This window comes from Lagopus leucura, unplaced genomic scaffold (assembly GCF_019238085.1).
Source record: "Lagopus leucura isolate 7727_CA_CO unplaced genomic scaffold, USGS_WTPT01 Super-Scaffold_100001, whole genome shotgun sequence".
In the NCBI taxonomy this organism is placed as follows: Eukaryota; Metazoa; Chordata; class Aves; order Galliformes; family Phasianidae; genus Lagopus; species Lagopus leucura.
The window spans coordinates 36,715,146-36,733,690 of NW_024962262.1; the positions used below are offsets into that span (position 1 = coordinate 36,715,146).

Here is an 18,545-nt window from a genome sequence, read left to right on the forward strand (position 1 = left end):
TATAAGGACCTGAGCAACCTGACGTACAAAGCTAGTCTTGTCTTAACCTGTCAGAGCAGAGATGACCTTCAGAGTTTCCTTTGGAGCTAAATCTCTCTACAGTCTATGACAAAAGAAAGTTAGATTGCTCCACTTCAGCACCTACCTGCCTACACTTTTCCCCAACTAAAGTGGCAAAGGAAACATATTTTAAGTTATAAGCCCAGCTTTTGTAATCTTCTATACAGCTAAGAGTTTCAAGCACCTCCAGAAGGCAATTGCAAGTTCCTAACCTAAACCACCCCTCTCACTGACCATCAAAACAAGTCCATCTCTTTTGAATGACTACACAAAAAGAGCAGGGAGAAAAGGCTCTTAAGTTGCCTGCCCAAGTTAGCTGCTGAAGATCACAAAGTAGGGAAACCTGAACTCAGTAAAATTTGAGAATCCCCTCGTAATGGACACAAGATGAAATGCAGCTGACTTAGGAGGCTAAAGATCAAGCTTGTGGAGATACTGCTAGTAGTCAACCTCATCTACCTTTCTGCTCAGAAATTATTATTATTTTTATTATTATTGTTTTTACAGCAAGGCACATCTAGGATGAGAAATAAATCCTGACTTTGAAGTGTTTGGGCCATTTTCAGACCTAAAAATTTGTAAGGTTCAGATTAAGTATTAAGTAACCTGAAGGGTGGACTCCTCCCTTTAGCTCCATGTAAGATCTGCCAAAGACATTATTATGCTCTCCACAGTGCTGGATGATATAAATTTTTCATTCTCTCATTTATGAGATTCAAGATATGATCTGCAAGACCTGAAATTGTCACAAAGAAGGAACTACATGTAACCTGGATAAAAATTTTCAGGCACAAAGAATTATCTGAGAGAAAATCAGGCACTGAAGATGATAGTAACCACTTAAATGTGATCTGGAAAACAAAAGGCACAGTAGTGTTGGCAGACCATAGTTTTCCTTAACAAATCTGAGTAAGAGACAGCTCTGATGTTATTATTGGATAGCATCCAACAAAACAACTAAGTACTTCTTACTATCTTGACTTCACACTATGTTTTGTTTACATCAGTGACAAGAACTTTAATACTAGAATACTTTTGAAACTACACTGACTTCTTAAAATCATCAGACTAGCCTTTGAAAGTTGTAAAACCACTCAGAATATCCCCAGTCAGAGTACACATCACACTCTAAATAATTCCTGAGATATCCTTCATCTCAAAACTATTTGAAAGACTGCACTCTGGAACTTGGCTCTTGAGGTCTTCAAACAAAAATTATTACCCCAGCCATATCAGCACACCTCTATCAATAAACAAGAAAGCCAGTATTTCGTCTGATTTACTCTGGTGCTGACAGAAGAAATATCCAAAGCACAAACACAGCCAGTTAAAATAGGTGAGAAAAAAATTAATGAACAAACACGATCCTAAGGCCCATTCTCATCAAGACATGATTTCAGTTGAAAACTGAAATGTATGCAGAGGAAAAAAAACAGACAGAAGTGAACAGGAATTACCACAAGCATAATCTGAAGTGACCAAGTTAAATTTATGATATCAAGTGTAGTAGAAATAAGCAAAGTAGTTCTAAGGAGTGTAAGCTCAACTAACAGGGTTATTGACAGCGTCTTAGAGCTCACAGTGCACCAGCTTACCTTCCCTCTCCCTCCCCCCTACTCTAAACCCTGCAATCCCATTACTGTGTTGTTAATCTGGACCATTTTCAACTGCAGTTAAACGTTATAGACCATGCCTTTTGAATTGATGCAGTGCAAGCTCACTGTAGCACAGCTCTTCATGTGTTCACCAAATGATTCCACTATTATTGCTGCTAGAACACATCTGGAAACCAAAATGCCTATTCGGTACAGTTTTTCATAATAACAAATTGATGTATTTTTGTGTATTAATTTAAAAATCCCAAGACAATTCCCTCAAAACACTGTTTGAACTGCCAACTTGCATTCAGGTCAAATAATACAACAGCTCTAAAATCTCTGTTGAAGGATTTTTTCATGTTAAAATAACACAGTTGTCTTACAAAAATCCTATGAATAACACTATAATCAACATGCATACACCAGCACTTGCATATTGCTGGAAATCAGAGGGCTTACTCATATGAATAAATCTTTATTAAAAATAACAAGTGAGGTTTCTAAAGTTCATTTCCATTTAAGCCATTCCAACACAACAGCATAAGTACACTATAACACCGATAATAGAAATGTACAGGTTTAATTTCTTTCTAAAATACTTCTTAAAATATTTTATATGCTTCTGTACAACGAACTATTTAAAATATCAGCCCCATTACAAAACATTTGTTTCTGCAAATAAATTATTACTGTTTAACAAGAATTAGGGACAACATCCCTTGGTTCTGCTATACTTCACTTCATGAGTACAGATAACACAAAACATAAAATTAAAGATAAATAAAATGCAATGCTTACTTTCTCTAAACGCTTTACAGTAGCCAAGGAATGACAACAAAAAGAACAGGGCACATAGTAGATCTGCTCTGCCAACAATCCCTGCAACCTTAAAAAGACAAGAAAATAAATAATATTACCAGATTTTATTCTTAGAAAACTTGACATAAAGATACATACGTATACAAAGTGAAAGTATAAAACCATTGCTGTTAATATCTTTTTCTTTTTATCTTGTTTGCTCAGCTAGTGATACCTAATTTTTCCAAGCAGTGTCATAAGTTTTACTGGACGTTGCTTAGTAATAAATAGGTAAATGATTTAGCTTAAATTTATGAAATACTGCTACTTTTAAGAAAAAAACATGACTTCATCTAAGAAAATGCAGACTACCCCATTCCATCAGATTTTTAGATTACAGTGTTTTTCAGTAGAACTCTTAGAAGACTTCAATCCCTACAAAATCAGCAACTCTGCTGAAGTACAAATCGAGACTACCTACTTTCAGAACACAAGGCAGCCTTCAAATTGCAGTCTGAATACTCCCAATGAAGAAATAATTTTCAGCCTGCTGGAATGCCATCCTCCAGCAGCTTTTGGTGTTGTATTACTTGATTACACTAGAGTTACCTGCAGCTTCATCTTGTAACAGAAGCTGTAGTAACGCAGAATAAAATCAGAAGCTCATCCTGGGACCTCTGCACCAAACTGGATGTTGTGGATGTTGTGGATGTTGTGGGTGTTCAGCAACTGGATGTTGCTGGATGTTGTGTTGAGGGACATGGTTTAGTGGGAGCTACTGGGAATAGGTGAACGGTTGGACTGGATGATCTTGAAGGTCTTTTCCAACCTTGGTGATTCTATGATTCTATGATTCTATGAAACTATTTAAATTAAGACCATTCTTGGGACCATCAACAAGCTTTAGTTCAAGGAATTAACCTGCGTTTACAATCACTTGCTTAGACAAGTGATTGTGACACATTCTTGGATCTTCATTCTGACTTAAAAAAAAAAAAAAGTCACAATGTGCCATGAATTTTCTGGGGGAAATCATAGCACAGTGGGGTGGCAGGAGACTGAATAAGCCCAGAAGTTCAGACCTCACTGGAGAAAGCACCCTGAGCAAGGAACTTGGAAAGACTCCTTTTTTTTTTTTTTTTTTTGAGTTTGTATCTACATGCTGGAGCTCCAAGTTCCATGCTTCCTGGGGAAGATGAACAGTGTTGGTTTTATGAGGTGATGGTTCAGGAGCAAAAGGAGAAAATTTGATTCTTCTTCTTCATCCATGGTCTCATTTTGTGAGAAAGGGATAAGTAAAAAGAGAAACTGCATTTTCATGTAGCTTCAAGATATTTACTAACCCTCCTGTTGGAAAAGAGTTTATTTCTTTTGCACATCAGTCAAACATGATGTAACATGTTTCTAAAGAACTTCAGAACATGCGAAGGTGTAGAGACATGAGAACAGAACTGAATTCACAGAAGCAGCTCTCTTCTGCTACGCCCTCAGCCTCAGTTGAGCACCATAAAAGAAGAAACTGCTGGTTCCTGAACAGTGCAGAAAAACTTCTTCATTAATTCAAAGCCAAACACCCAACTTCCCTGCTTCTTCTCCTGCCCCGTAGAGGAAGCATTTGGAAAGGTGATAATAACGAAGCATCATTCAGTTTGACAAGCTGCTCTCAGCTAATGTAATAAAAGTAAAGGTGAGCTTAGGCAATTTTGAAAATAAATGCCAATTTATTATAATAAAGATTAAGGAGTTAACAACACACATATGGCCTTAAATGACTCCAAATGCACAATTTTCTCATCTCAGAGAAGGATCAGGTACATAATGTCTGAAAACAAGGTAAATGGAAAAATTCAGTTTTAAATTAGTATCAGGCATATTCTTATGCCTGTGTTTCATCTCTCAAGCATTACACAGAATAAACATTTATTAAGAGAGAGAAAGATGCCATAGCAATGTTTACTTGCCTGTAGAAAAATACATATAATGACAGATGTTTTTATTACATGGCTACTGAAAGCATTTAAACTTTTCAAGATCTGTTTTAGATGACAAGTTTGTTTTGTGCTGCACATACCCAAAACCACAGCAGCAGACTGACAGATTCCTCACTATTCTGTGTCAAAATATGTCATCTCATTTCAAAACCAGAATGTCGTGCTACCTGAAGCTCACAGCTCTAAAACAATGAGAAATGCTCTTTGAGCAGATGCTTCCTGACATGCATTCATGCTGGAACCATAGCAGTATCATGACTGTTATGGTGCAACAAGATTTATCATTTACTGGGAAGATGATCAGAAGCCTCTGTCAGCTCCTAGATCTTAGAAGAGATGTGTTATCTAAGCATACTTTTTCCTCTTCTTCCATTGTTTGCCCAAAGTGTACATAAGTCTTCAAAGCTCACACACCTGTCAGACTGCATCACTTGTGATTTATTTTATATGACCATTGTTTGAATAACTGTTGCCTCCTCACAAATATATTTTTAAATAGACAAAGAATAAAATTATGGCTATTAATAAAGATGTCAATAGCAAGATTATGATTAAGATTCCCATGACATTTCACTTGATATCAAAACACCAAAAGCACTGAGGACTTTTCTTACTTCACTTTGACATCTAAAACTGTTTTGGAAAACATATCAGGGACCCTTCTGACTAGGTGCTCAAATAAAAAAGCTGTTACTTAGGTAAACACCAAAGAACAAATTACAGGATGTTTTAGCCACACTGCCAAATAAGGTTCAGAATTTGCTAATCCAGAACCTTCTCCAGGTTTCCAGTATGTACAATCTCCAGTTAACTGAGAGGCACTTTCTTCTGTTACCTCTTCCCCATCAATCACATACAACAAGAATGAAAAAGGGCCACAAAAACATGCCATATTTTAAATGAAAAGAGATCAGTGTCACACACACAGAACACTGTACAATGAGGATTCAGAGTTCCTTTATAGGACAAAGTTAAAATTAGTACCTTTTAAATAGATCAGTCCCTCCAAACTCTAAATAAAAAATATTCTTGCATTGCAATTATTCTTCATTTCATGTATTCTTACTCATAAGATACTAAACAATCAGGAACCAAAGCCAGCAAATACACCAGCAAAAGGCCATAAGACTTTCTCAGCTATGAGGGCAGAACACCTTAAGAAAATCATTTCGTCTTCACTAGAGCTTGCACACAGTGACTTTGATGTTTGGTCAGGTATTTTAATTGGACACTACTCACATGCCATGTTCCTATTTCACATCTTTATAGCTTCAACTTCCAGTCACTATTATGCTTCTGTCTGCACTATTAAAGGGCCCATTACTATCAAATTTCTGCTTCCCATGTACATAATTACTGGCTGTGATTAAAAAAAAACACAAAACCATTCTTTAATCTTCTCCTTCATACTAAAAATATAAATCCATGGAATTTGATCCATCATGACATGGGATGATTTCCAATCCTTTTATCACTTTCATGGCTCTTCTGAGTCCTCTCCTTTTTTCCCAGTATCCCCACTGCATCATGGATTGAAAACTGGATAAAATATCCTAATAGTCACATACAGAGTTTATGTAATAACCCTATTCCAATATTCTATCATCTTGCCTTTTATCAAAGCAAATTGGAATGAAAAGTAGTTAAGCATTTGCATTCAGTTTATCTTCCATTCTTCTTGGCTACTCATGTGCTAATGTTTCTAGTAATGAATTCTTAATCCAGCAATTAGGAAAACTCTGTAGTTTAGGGCTATCCTTCTTTAGTTATTGTACTTAAATGATTTAATTTATCTTCCTTAATAAGGTCCAGCCCTGTGGAATTACAAGGTTTTGAAAGCACTAACCATAATATTTGATCGTTCTTGTAAGCCAAGTGTCAAGAGAAGCGTTAAGAATATATATAAGCGAAGAGTACAGTAAGAGGCTATGTCAAAGCTAATTAATCAAGACGGTCAAAAACTTCTAAGATACAAATTGCTGGAAATAAGTATTCAGTACTTACACATTCAGTGTGCACTGGATGTACAGCAAACAGCAAAGCAGCTAGAAGAGATGTCTTTGGAGCCAGGTTTAGTCTTCTTCCTTTATTAGTGAATTGCAATCCACCCAATAATATTGAGAACACATCAACCATCAACACTGAGATAGTACAATGCAGTATGATATTGATGACATGGAAACCAACTGGGTAGAAGCCTCCAGCAAAAAGATAATTAATTCTATATACAAACAAAAGCATTAAGGTTAGAAGTTACATGAATAGTTAGAGACATACTAACAGACAACTTAACCAACCCCCAAACCAAGACTGTATTAGAAACGAACAAAAGCTAAGGCTAAAAACAAAACAAAACAGGCTGAAAAATGCAAGCAAACCCTGGCATGCATAGTCTTACCAATTCATATCACCACAACAGGCCAGAAACAACATCCTGATCTTTATTTAAAGGTATTCATATGAGATACCATATTTAGAATATCTACTCTCTTCAAAGACATATGTTAATGTCATTGTGTTAATCACACTGATGATAAGTTAGAACTGGCTTTTGGCTACCAACAGAACTCCCAGCCTATTGTGGGAAGTCTTGGGCTTAAGAGACACTGTGTCCACAAGCAACTTGATGAAATAATTTTAAATACATTCACAGCATGGAAACTGAAATGCATAGAAACTACGATTTCTACTGGCATCCTAGCAGAAAAACATCTTAGCATTTGGACTGATGTAGAAAGCAGCTGGGTACAATCCAGCATCAATCCAGAAAGTAGTCAGGCAGCAAGTCTTAGTAACTAATCTGTGAGACAGGTTAGAGAAAATGTCATACAGGTATCAGAACGAAAAAGAAGTAAAAAACATTAAGTCTAAGATCCAACCCAAGATAGGAACTTTGAGGCAAAATGGAGAGGGTAAAGGGAGGAGCATGTTATTTTCTGTGTGCTTTTATAAGAAGGTGAGATACATAGAAACTTACAACTTCAAATACTTCATTTGACCTGCCTACGTCTGGCTTAAAAGAAATCTATTAAAAATACCTAACTCATTATAGATGTGATACACAGAAAAGTTAAACTTGGGGTATTAAGTAAGCCAAATTCTTACTTGTGAAAACAGCATTTTAAGGACCATCCCCACATGTATATAGTATCCCCCACATGATATAGTAATGATAGAATCCCAGTTCTCTCATTAACCTAACTGGGATATTACTAAAGATGGAATCTACCACTTGAAAAGAAAGGGAAGCATGTGCTGTTGAATGCAGTGAAAGCTTTACTAAGATTAAGACACTGACACATACCATTCAGTTGCATATTTTCCTCAATGGCAATGTAAAGAAACCTTAAGACAGCGAGACATCATGCTAAAACACTAACACTGATCTCAAGAGTCAAAGCTTTTGCTTCAGTCTGAGGAGGAATCTAAATGATTCTCCAATCTTAGTTCCTGTTTAGACCAGAAACAACTCTACAGTCAGTGCCAACTCTACAGTCTGCAGCAGCTGGTTCCATAGCACAGAGTTGTTTGGGGAAAGTAAAGAAGTTTATGGCTCAGTTCTTAAAGATTCTCTGCATTACTGTGCACAGTTGCTATGTGGGTTTTTTTTTTTGCTTTTTTTCTTTTTGTACAAGGATTTGGGCAAATGAGACATGAGCTAAGCATCTACAGAAGGACTCCTTGTAAATCATTAGTTGTCTGAGAAAACCAGCCAGTTAAATAGACAAGCAAACATCTTTTTCACTCAGACTCTCAGGCAAACATTCACTTGAAACAAAAATATCAGGGAGATAGAGACAGAAAAATTACTCAGTGTCCTAGTGGCAAAAGGCCACAGCAGATTGATGCTATTTATAAAAAGAATCATCAGACAGTTCTACTAATCAAGCAAGGAACAGAAACTACAATAGTAGTACAAGAGGCAGCAGGGCTAAGTGGAGGGAACATGCATTTTATTCCTTGACAACACACTGATCCACAACGCTCCTAATACCAAAGTATATGAGATGCAACCTCTGAAAAGTATATTGAAAAACAACGTCAAAATAACGTGTACTTAGGAAAAGAAACAATTTGAAAATTAAAACTCAATTTGAGATTAAGAAAGAGAGCAGAAAAATCAGACTAAGGAAGGACATCCAACTCCCTCCAGATATTTCGTCTTCCCCTTTTTCATCTTGCCTCCTCCCTAAAATCAACATGCCAATATGCATTTAAAATAATCTTAAACCTAGAACAAAATGGCAAGTCTCACCTGAAAGTTAGGACAGTAAGTGGTCGATACGACTTATGACTGGTATTGCTGCTGAGTTTGCTACCCCAAAAATCATGATGCCACAGGTCACCAAGTGGGGTTTCTGCCCTGAGGTCCTGAAATAAAACACCAGATTCATAACATCACTGATTCAAAGAATCTATAACACAAATGAGTTCTAAGTAATACAAGCTCATGTTAACATGAACATACCAGATGTTTTGCTGGCTCTCCACCAACATTTGACAAAGTACAAAAGTTTGTAACGAAGGTCAAGTTTTGAATGCCTGTCATACAGTCACAGAATGATGTGGATTGGAGGGGACCTTACAGATTGTCTAGTTCCAACTCTCCTGTCATAAGCAGAGTTGCCAACCACTAAATCAGGCTGCTCAAGATCCCATCCAACCTGGTCTTGAATGCCTCCAGAGATGGAGTATTCACAACATCTCTGGAGTAATCTGTTCCAGCACCTCACAACCCTCTGAGTAAAAATTTTTTCCAAACATCTAACCTAAATCTCCTCCCCCTTAACTTAAAGCCGTTCCCCTTTGTCCTATCACATTCAGATGATGTAAAAAGTCTGCCTCTCTCCTGCTTACAAGCTCCTTTTAAGTACTGGAAGGACAAAATGAGGTCTCCCAGAGCCTTCTCAAAGCTAAACAAGCCCAGCTTCCTCAACCTTTCTTCACAGGAGAGGTGCTCCAGCTTTTTTATTATCTGGCCCTCCTCTAAACCTGTTCCAATAGCTTTGTACCCTTCCAGTACTGGGGGCCCCAGGCCTGGACACAGAGCTCCAGATGGGGCCTCACAGAGTAGAGGGGGACAATCACCTCCTCTCCCTCCTGGACACCTCTCTTCTGATGTAGCCCAGGATACTGTTGGCCCTCTGGGCTGCAAGAGCACACTGCTGCCTCATGTCCAGTTCCTTCTCCATCAGGATTCCATCTCCACAAGTCTCCTCTCAATGAGTTCTTCTCCCAGCCTGTACTCGTATCTGGGATTGCCTTGACCCAAGTGCAACACCTTGTACTCGACTCTTTTAAACATCGTTAGATTCTTCTGTGCCCACTTTTTGAGCACATCCAGCCCATCAAAAAGAATCAAAGCATCTTGACCTTTAAGTAGGTATAACTACATGAAATTTAGTAGAACAATGAGTATGTCAGTTGATAATCTGGTCCAATATTCGAAATAGAATGCATACAAAAAAACCCACCTTTACCTAATATTGTAAAATGTCTTTCATTTCACCTTGTTTTAAGGTTATCGTGCAGAAGAGGCCACTGTCACAAACAGCTATTTTTAAAACAATGCAAGTAGGACAACTATTGATGAAAACAAGGAAGCAAGGAGACCGAAGACAGAAAAGAACAAGTTCTTTCTGAAGCTTTACTTTGCACAGAATACTATTTAATTAGCACTTAAAAAAAAAAGTTAATACATGAAGCCAATAATAAGGTCTTTTGCATACTGGTCTAAACAATTAATAGCAGATGCTAAAATGAACAAATTGTGTTAATTTTGGGTGGGGTCAGAGCCTAAAAAAATACCCAAAACATTGCAAAGGATAAGTATGCTCTTTCCTTTTCTCTTAAAGCCGTGTTGATAAAGAAAACATTCATATAACACAGACTACTGAGTGACAAACACAGACTTTGGAGAAGAAAAAAATAAGGAAGACACCTTTCTGAAGAGGTGGGCTTTGTAGTACCCTCCTTAGTTCTTTGTGAGAGTAAGCTGTTGAGCTCAATCCAAAACTCATCTTCTACTCTCCCTTATTCCTCTGCTTTTCCGAGAAAAATTCCAATAAGCAAATATACAGGTTATATACACTTAAGATGGAGCCTAAAAACAATATTGTACTAGCTAATGAATACCGTTTATTTGAATGTTGATGTTACACCTGCAATCAAAAGGAAGTTACTCCACTCCGTCCTTCTTTCACCCTCTTCTTTTAGAATTTTAAATAGACCAACAAATCAAAAGGAGACCAAACAACCAATTCAAACAACAGTAAATCGATAAACCAGCCTGCCGACCTCATGAAAGGTCTTTCAAAGCCTAGTGCCCTATGTCTTACTCATTTTACATCTCCATCTACTTACAAAGTTGGCCCATTGTAATAAACTTAGCTCGTTACCACCAATTTCTTAAAAACACTGCTATTATCTTACTTATTTCTACATTATCCTGGGCTCTACAGCACCTTTCATCTTATCCCTAGATGCATTTTTGGCCTGCCAGAAAGCCAAGAGATAACATATCACTGCTAATCCCAATATACAACCAAACGCCTGTGCCATGCTTACTAGCTGCTGAACTGAACTTGCAATATCTGAGTTTTTCCTGGTTCTCTATACACCAAAAAATCCAGAAAAATAGTTTACTATCACTAAATCAAACCTGGCCAATACTAGTTAACAGTTACAGAGGGATCTGGATAGGCTGGTTTGATGCACTGGAGCCAATTGTATGAGGTTTGAAAAGAATAAGTGCCAAGTTCTGCACTTCAGTCACAAGAATCCCATGCAACACTACAGGCTTGAGGCAGAATGACTGGAAGGCTGCGTGAAGGAAAAGGAGTGCTAGCTAGTCAGCTGTCTGAATATGAGGTGGCTCAGAGGAAACCTCATTGTTCTCTACAATGACCTGAAATGAGATTGAGGTGAGGTAAGGATTGTTCTTTTCTCCCAGGTAATTAGTGATAGGATGGGAGGTAATAGCCTCAGGTTGGGTATTAGGAAAAAAAAATATTCTCCAGAAGAGCGGTCAAGCATCAGAACAGGCTGCCCAGGGAGGTGGTGGAGTCCCTGACCCTGGAGGTGCTCAAGAAATGTGTAGATATGTCGATTAGATTTTAGCAAGTATGGTGGTGAGGACTTGATGGTTGGACTTGATGATCTTAACAGTCTTTTCTGATCTGAAGGATTCTATGAATTAGGATGGGGAAGTAACATAATAATCTTGCAACATACTATCAAACAGAAACATTCTGAAATATGTTACTAACAAATATGCAGAAAAGAGACTGCTAACAAGGCAGTCTTTGAAAAGTCTTATACTGAAGATGTAAATTAAGGCATTTTCAATGAAAATATTAAGAAACCAAGACTCCTGGGGAATCTCATTTGAACTTAAGAATTATTCCAGAGTGAAGCTTCTTCATTCTCTCACAGACATTTCTGTTGTCAAGCTATACAAAGAATTTCATTTTTTTCTCCCAAGACCACAATTTTGGCCTTCAGCACGTTCCATTCCCCAGTGGCATGAACAAACACTAAAGGTCATAATCTGACTCTCAGAGGACTGAAGCTCATCATCAGCCCACTAAATCAATCAATATAGCCTGTTTTTACAGGGGCAAGTCAAGACTAGGTTGTACACCAACAAATATTGAAGCCTTCGTACTCTTCAAGATGGATCTATTGACAGGCATTGTAGTTCTCAGACTGCTGTCCCAAACAACAGCATTGTTCCTTACACATGTTTGTGTAAGAAATGAGCTAGGAAGAAGATTTTTTTTTTTTTTTTTTTTTTTAAAAAAAGGAAGTACTACAATTTTAAAAGTACATCTTCTACATCACAGATAGCCTTAATGATGGGAAATCTATTTGGGATGAGCAAAGCGATATTTTCCATTCCACCAGAATCAGTCTTCTTCTGCCTTCAGCAGGAAGAATGCAGGTAAAGCTGAATACCTGGAATGATTTAGTGTTTACATCTCCTTATGACCCAGAAATTCTTAGCCACTTATCTTGTTCATGCATCTAAGCTCTGTGAGAGAAAGTTGTTTACATCAATCACCCCACAGTGAACTTTCTCTAAAAAAAGGTGCCCATTTGCTTTAAAATTCACAAGTGATAAAAAGTTACATATGATGTTCTCTATCAGAACTGAAAGTACAAATCAAAGAATCTCTAAGTACTTGATTAGCAGCAGCCCACACAAAACAGGGTTCAATTCCAGAAAAAAAAAAAAAAAAAAAAAAAGTCAGTTTTTCTATAAAAAGGCTTATGGAAATGACACACTGTGTCTGAAGTTTATGAAGACAAAAGCCACTGTTGTGTACTAGTTAAAATGCTACTCAAAGGAAAGATTGGTTGGGAAAAGGGGGAATGGGCAGGGAAGCTAGTACATTAAAAAAAAAAAATCAGTGTTCAGCACCCAAGAAGACATAGATGGAGTAACTCAGTAAATCTATAAAATTACTTTATCTGTTGTCTCTCCTATTGAAAAAGCAGAAAATAGAGAAAACATGCTGTAGCTTATTAAATGAACTCTGCCTTTTCGATATACTCTTCCTCCCAACTAAAAACTCAGTCTCCTAACTTTTCTTATGGAGTTGATGTATATACATTAGTACTTACCTAACCCTATGTTAAAATGATATTGTTGACAAATTCTCATTTAGTTTCCACGAGATAATACAAGATTTTGATACGAAAAGTAGAGTAAGCCTCACAGTTTTTTGTTTGTTTGTTTGTTTTTAAATGAACAGCCTAGATTTGGGTTAATCTACTCAAGCAATTGGCTGAATTTCTCAGCACTGCCAAAAGCTATAATCCTGATGAAGGTTGTTGTGTTGTACAGATAAATAAAAATATTTTGAAAATAAAAAGTGAAAGAAATGGAGAAAGATTACTAGTGTGGAAATTCTACAAGAAGAAAACATCTTGCCTTGTTTCAACATCAGTCTTTTGCTTGTTCTTTCAGGAAATTAAAATATATTATTGTGCCCCAAATAAAACTTTGCAGAATGAAACATTCCCAGGAGCTGTGTAATTTAAAATAGAATCATAGAATCATAGAATCACTAAGGTTGGAAAAGACCTAAAAGATCACCCAGTCCAACCGTTCACCTATTCCCAGTAGCTCCTACTAAACCATGTCCCTCAACGCAACATCCAGTCTTTCCTTGAACACCCCCAGGGTCGGTGATTCCACCACCTCCCTGGGCAGTCCATTCCAGTGCCTGACCACCCTTTCTGAAAAGTAATACTTCCTCATGTCCAGCCTGAATCTCCCCTGCCGTAGCTTGAAACCATTCCCCCTGGTCCTATCACTAATGACACGAGAGAAGAGGCCGACCCCCAGCTCACTACAACCTCCCTTCAGGAAGTTATAGAGAGCAATAAGGTCTCCCCTGAGCCTCCTCTTCTCCAGGCTGAACATTCCCAGCTCCTTCAGCCTCTCCTCATATGGCCTGTGTTCCAGACCCCTCACCAGCTTTGTTGCCCTCCTTTGAACACGTTCCAGGGCCTCAATATCTTTCTTGCAGTGAGGGGCAATAGAATGCTTTAAAAAAAAACAAAACAGCACAACAACACAAAAACAACAGAAAAACCAAACTACTGTAGGATCTTAATTTGTTGATAGTCTTTTAATATAAGCTTTGAGATTTAATTCCAATTTGATGGATTTTTTTCTTCCCAATATGTTTATAACTTGAAGCACAATGACATGTACAAGTCTAACATAAATCTGTCTGAGTAAAGAGTAGTACTGTCAAGTTCTAAAATGCACATTGCAGTATGTTGCCTCTAACTTTTGTACATCTTAGTTTTTAAGTATTTCAAGAATTACCCATTGCACGTATGATCAGTGTTTAAAAAGTAGGGAAGAAACATAGGAAAAAAAAGCTTTCCTTGCTCCTTTAACATTTCTGTGGCATAAACCACAGCTGGAGAACCCTGCATACTACAACTGGTTAGTTATCTCGCAACCAAACTGTATTTGCCCATCACTCCAAGGAGATAATGAAAATTTCTTTATTTACTATTAAGAGATACTGGAAAAATCTACTGCGGACTCCCTCTCTCACTTAGAAATGAGCATAAGATTTATAGGCAGTTCTTGATATACAGGTACCCCGTGAAGAAGTGTTACCAATCAGCACATCCAAATTAGCTGCGACCCTAGATAATGCTGCCTTAGATGAGAAGTAGATGAACTCCATCTGCCATGGCAGAGAAATCTCTTTTCCTTGACCATATATCAAGACTTGTCAAGCAGAGTATTTCACTTGCAAAAAAAAAGAAAGGTGACACGTTCTGAGGGGAAGAAAAACAACTCTCTTTAATTTGCTCACTCTTTTGTATTATTATGCATTAGAACCCAAGTCATGTTTTTCAAATAGCTTTAGGAATAAGATTTTGTTCAGTTTTTCTGCAGAGCACTGCTGCACAGCTTGCCTGTCAACGATAAAGAAAGCTTACTACAAAAAAGAACAACAAAAAAACCCACCAAAACACCAAACTCAAGAAAAATAAAGCTCAAAAAAAGAAATATCAGAAGGAAGTTTTCTACTAGGATGAATATTATGGGCCTCCTTAGACAAATTGTGGCCACTATTTCTTTTCTATTAACACTTGAGTCAAAAGGGAAGAAAAAAGAAAACAAAAAAACAACAACAACAAAAAAAGAGACAAACCTTATTATTGATGATGGCTTCAGAATCATCAAAGACAAAATCTCCATCATAGCTGTTAGCAAAGCAGAGGAAGGATATTAATGCCACAACAGTCTTAGCCCAGCATGATGGAAGGAGGAACCATGATATGTCATGGTCCAGGTTAGGTTCTGTCTGTGCCATTCTGTGAAATCCTTGTTCCAAGTTGGGAGCTTCAGCATTATGTTGGCTGCAAATCTGAAAGAAATAGATACAAGTGCTCAATTACAGTAGCATTTCAATTAAAAAAAAAAGAAAAGAAAAGAAAAATTAAAATGGAAGGTTGTGTTGTGTGACATTTCCTTATCCCAATCTAACACCTTTGCTTCAGAGTGTTTGGTAATGACTGGAACATACCTAAACTTAATTTTGTACTTCAAACTTGGAAGAAAGCCACAGTTTCTCATGGTCTATGCACAGAGACAAAAGCCAAGAGATTCTTAGATTCTAAGTTAAAGCTCTGGCACAGATAAATTCTAAAATCTTGAGCAAGACACTTTTAATTTTGTTTCTTACTATTCTTTTCAAGTACAACAAACTGGGGTGTCACAGGGAGTGCAAAGCATTTATAAAGTCCCTATGAGGATGATAAACGTTTTAATTTCCTTATAGAGAGCAAGGAGTGCAGAAACACAAGCAATTGCAGAATGAACTGAACTTTGCCCTGGTTAACTGAATGAAAGGCTCCAGCCTTGCATGTAGCCCATACTGGCAATTCATACAAACGTCACAGCCAGCTAATGGACTAGGCCTAAATCTCTACAATTCAAGCAGCAAGACAACAGGTATCGCACAATTAAGACTCAAAGTGGCGTTCATTGGGTCATTCTGCTCACGTCAGACAAGGTACAGGCTTCATTCCACCTGCTATCATAGCATCCACCTGCTAGAATCTTAGAATCACAGAATGGCGTGGGTTGAAAAGGACCACAATGATCATCTAGCTTCAACCCCCTGCTGTGTGCAGGGTTGCCAACCATCAGACCAGGCTGCCCAGAGCTATCCTCATAGGCATTTGGCTGTTGAGGCAAATGGAAAGGCCACGCAATCTCCCCGCGTTGGCAGGTTACCCACGAGCCATCTTTGCTCAGCAGGGTCCCTCCTGCTGCCCCCAAACCGGGCTCTGCCCGGACAGCTGTTCTGCCTTCGCTCCTCCTGAGCTCCCACACCACAGCCAGTGCTGCTACAGCGACGAGCCTGCAGAAGGAAAGCTATAGCAAAAGCCGGGCAGTATGTGAAGTTTGTAACTCCAAACACAAGAGGCACACACAGGAGCTCTGTCTCAGCTTTCCTTTGCCCTGACTCCGCTCCCAGCGCTCCCACCCGCAGCACAAAGCCGGGCACGGCTTCCTGCCGCCCAGCGGCCCCTTTGGCTCTGAGGATCCCGCAGCAGCGCTCCTGGGCTCACAGAACAAGGGGCTGCGCAAGCTGAGATCGAACGCAGCTCCTCGGCCGAGCAAAACCATGCCAGGCGCAGTTAAAACGCTCCGGTTCCTCAGCGTTCCCCTCGCGCAGAAAGTTTCCCTGCTCTGTTTACCAGCTCCGCGCACGCTGCCAGCAGAGGCTCCCCCAGCGCGCCCCGCCGCTGCCGCCGCCGGACACAGCGATCGCTCCGAGCGGCGGGGGGGAGGAAAGGAGGAGAAGAGAACGAGCAGCACAGCTCCCTCCGCGCAGCCAGGCGGGGAAGTTTGGCGGCGGCCCTGCCCCGCTCGAGGCTCCGCTTTTGTGCGGGGGGTGTCAACCCGTCACCCCGTCCGGAGCGGCTCCGAGCTCCGCCGCCATCCCGCTGCCTGCTAGGTGATTGGGGACCGCGCGAGGCGTTACCTGCGAGGAGAAGGAGCCCGCGCGGCATCTCCCAGCCGGGTGCGAAACTCTCCGGCCGGCGAGCCCCAGCCGGAGCGGCCGCCGGGGGAGGGGCCGCCGCTTCGCCTCCGGGAAACATCCCCACAACCCATTGGCAGCGCTGCCGCCCCACCCCTCTTTCTCCCCGCCTCCCCCTCCCCGCCCATTGGCGGCGCGGCGTGACGCGCGGCGGGCCGGGCTGAGCTGAGCTGAGGGAGCAGAACGGAGCAGGCAGAGCGCTCGCGGTTGTGAGCGGGGGTCGGTGTGAGGCCCTCAACATGTGCCCACCGCCCTCTGCACGATGCTGCGAACCTACCCTGAGCGCTGTGTCCGCTGGCTGACGGCCCGTCGGGCTCTGCGTGTGGGGAGGGTGTCCCGCTGAGCACAACCCGTAAGGAGAAGGGCTTTGTCGGCTGTGCTTTGTTCGTGCGTGTCTTGTGAGAAAGTGTGGTGATGAAGTACTGAGATATAAGACCGAACGTTAGGCGGAAGCTGTCCTAAAAACGATAAAACCTTCGCGTAGTGAAGGAGGATGAGAAATGTTGGCTGGGAGCCAGGCAGAGGGGTACAATTTGGAGAAGAGTTTTTTGAGAAATACCTAAAAAAAAAAAAATAAAATAAAATATGCACAATCAAGTGTCAAATCAGCAAGGTTATTTCCTGGCTTTATCTCTCAGGTGGAAATGCTGCTCTGGGAAGGCTGCAGTGGCTGTCACCCATAGTCGGCTGCTTTACACCTGCTGTCACATATCTGCTGCTGCCATGTGGGCAGCTCAGCTGACCCAGCACAATTTCCAGGCTAGTAGGTTATTTAAGTATACACGAAATCATTTCTTTTAAGACTCAATCTGTAATACAGCCTTCTTCCGTAGCTATCACGAAGCATCTGAGGTTCTTCTGGATAGGGAAAGTGGTAGAAAACAGGCAGCCAGCCATCGCAAAGCATGTTGTCCACCAGTCAGAGCTCGCAGAAACTTCTGCTGCCTTTGTCACTAAAGCTTAAATAAATATCTAAAGACTTTGAGCTGCCAAACAGCAAATTGTGCCTTGCAGTTGAAAGACCTTGTCTGCTCTGCCCTTGTCCTTGACCTGAGTGACATGGCTAGACACATTCTGTAAGCTATCTTCTAATTTAATCATAAATTTAGAAACAAAATGGCAGATGGATGTCTTGATGGCTTTTTTATTGGGCTGCCTTATGAATTCAAGATAAAATACGAGATAATCTCTAGCAGTATGTCCTCTAGGTTTTCTACCCCTAAAATCAAAAGCAATGAGATTGATATCACTATCAGAAACAGCTGGTTTGCCACACTGTGTTAGTCATGGTAAGGAAGAGCTTGTTCCTCACAATCACATTTCCTTACTGATCCAACTTAAGACCCCCAAACTAATGCATGGAAAATATTAGCAATTTAAATTCTTGTCAACTGCCTTCCCAGTTTTTCCAGATCCAGCACTCTTGTTGAGATGACAGTATTTATTTACATTTTAAATCAGTAGCGTTTACTAATGGAAATACCCCTATCTGGAAGAGGGGGGGGGGGCCA

The 18,545-nt window shown here is 39.8% G+C and overlaps 1 protein-coding gene across 3 annotated transcripts in view; it reads right to left on the minus strand.

The window, feature by feature from the left end:
- The window catches only part of TMTC4 (transmembrane O-mannosyltransferase targeting cadherins 4), a 56,561-nt gene extending 39,496 nt beyond the window's left edge, over nucleotides 1–17,065 (minus strand). For 2 of the 3 annotated variants that reach the window (XR_006178202.1, XM_042867752.1), the window contains exons 1-5: nucleotides 16,978–17,065; nucleotides 15,136–15,351; nucleotides 8,703–8,818; nucleotides 6,452–6,668; nucleotides 2,457–2,544 (exon numbers count right to left, since the gene is read on the minus strand). Coding sequence is in view for 2 of the 3 variants with exons in the window: in XM_042867752.1 (XP_042723686.1) it covers nucleotides 2,457–2,544; nucleotides 6,452–6,668; nucleotides 8,703–8,818; nucleotides 15,136–15,297 (583 nt within the window). In the remaining variant the exon portion in view is untranslated. The remainder of the gene's footprint in view (nucleotides 1–2,456; nucleotides 2,545–6,451; nucleotides 6,669–8,702; nucleotides 8,819–15,135; nucleotides 15,352–16,977) is intronic. The other variant, XM_042867753.1, reaches the window with a different exon arrangement.
- Between the last annotated feature and the right edge of the window lie 1,480 nt (nucleotides 17,066–18,545).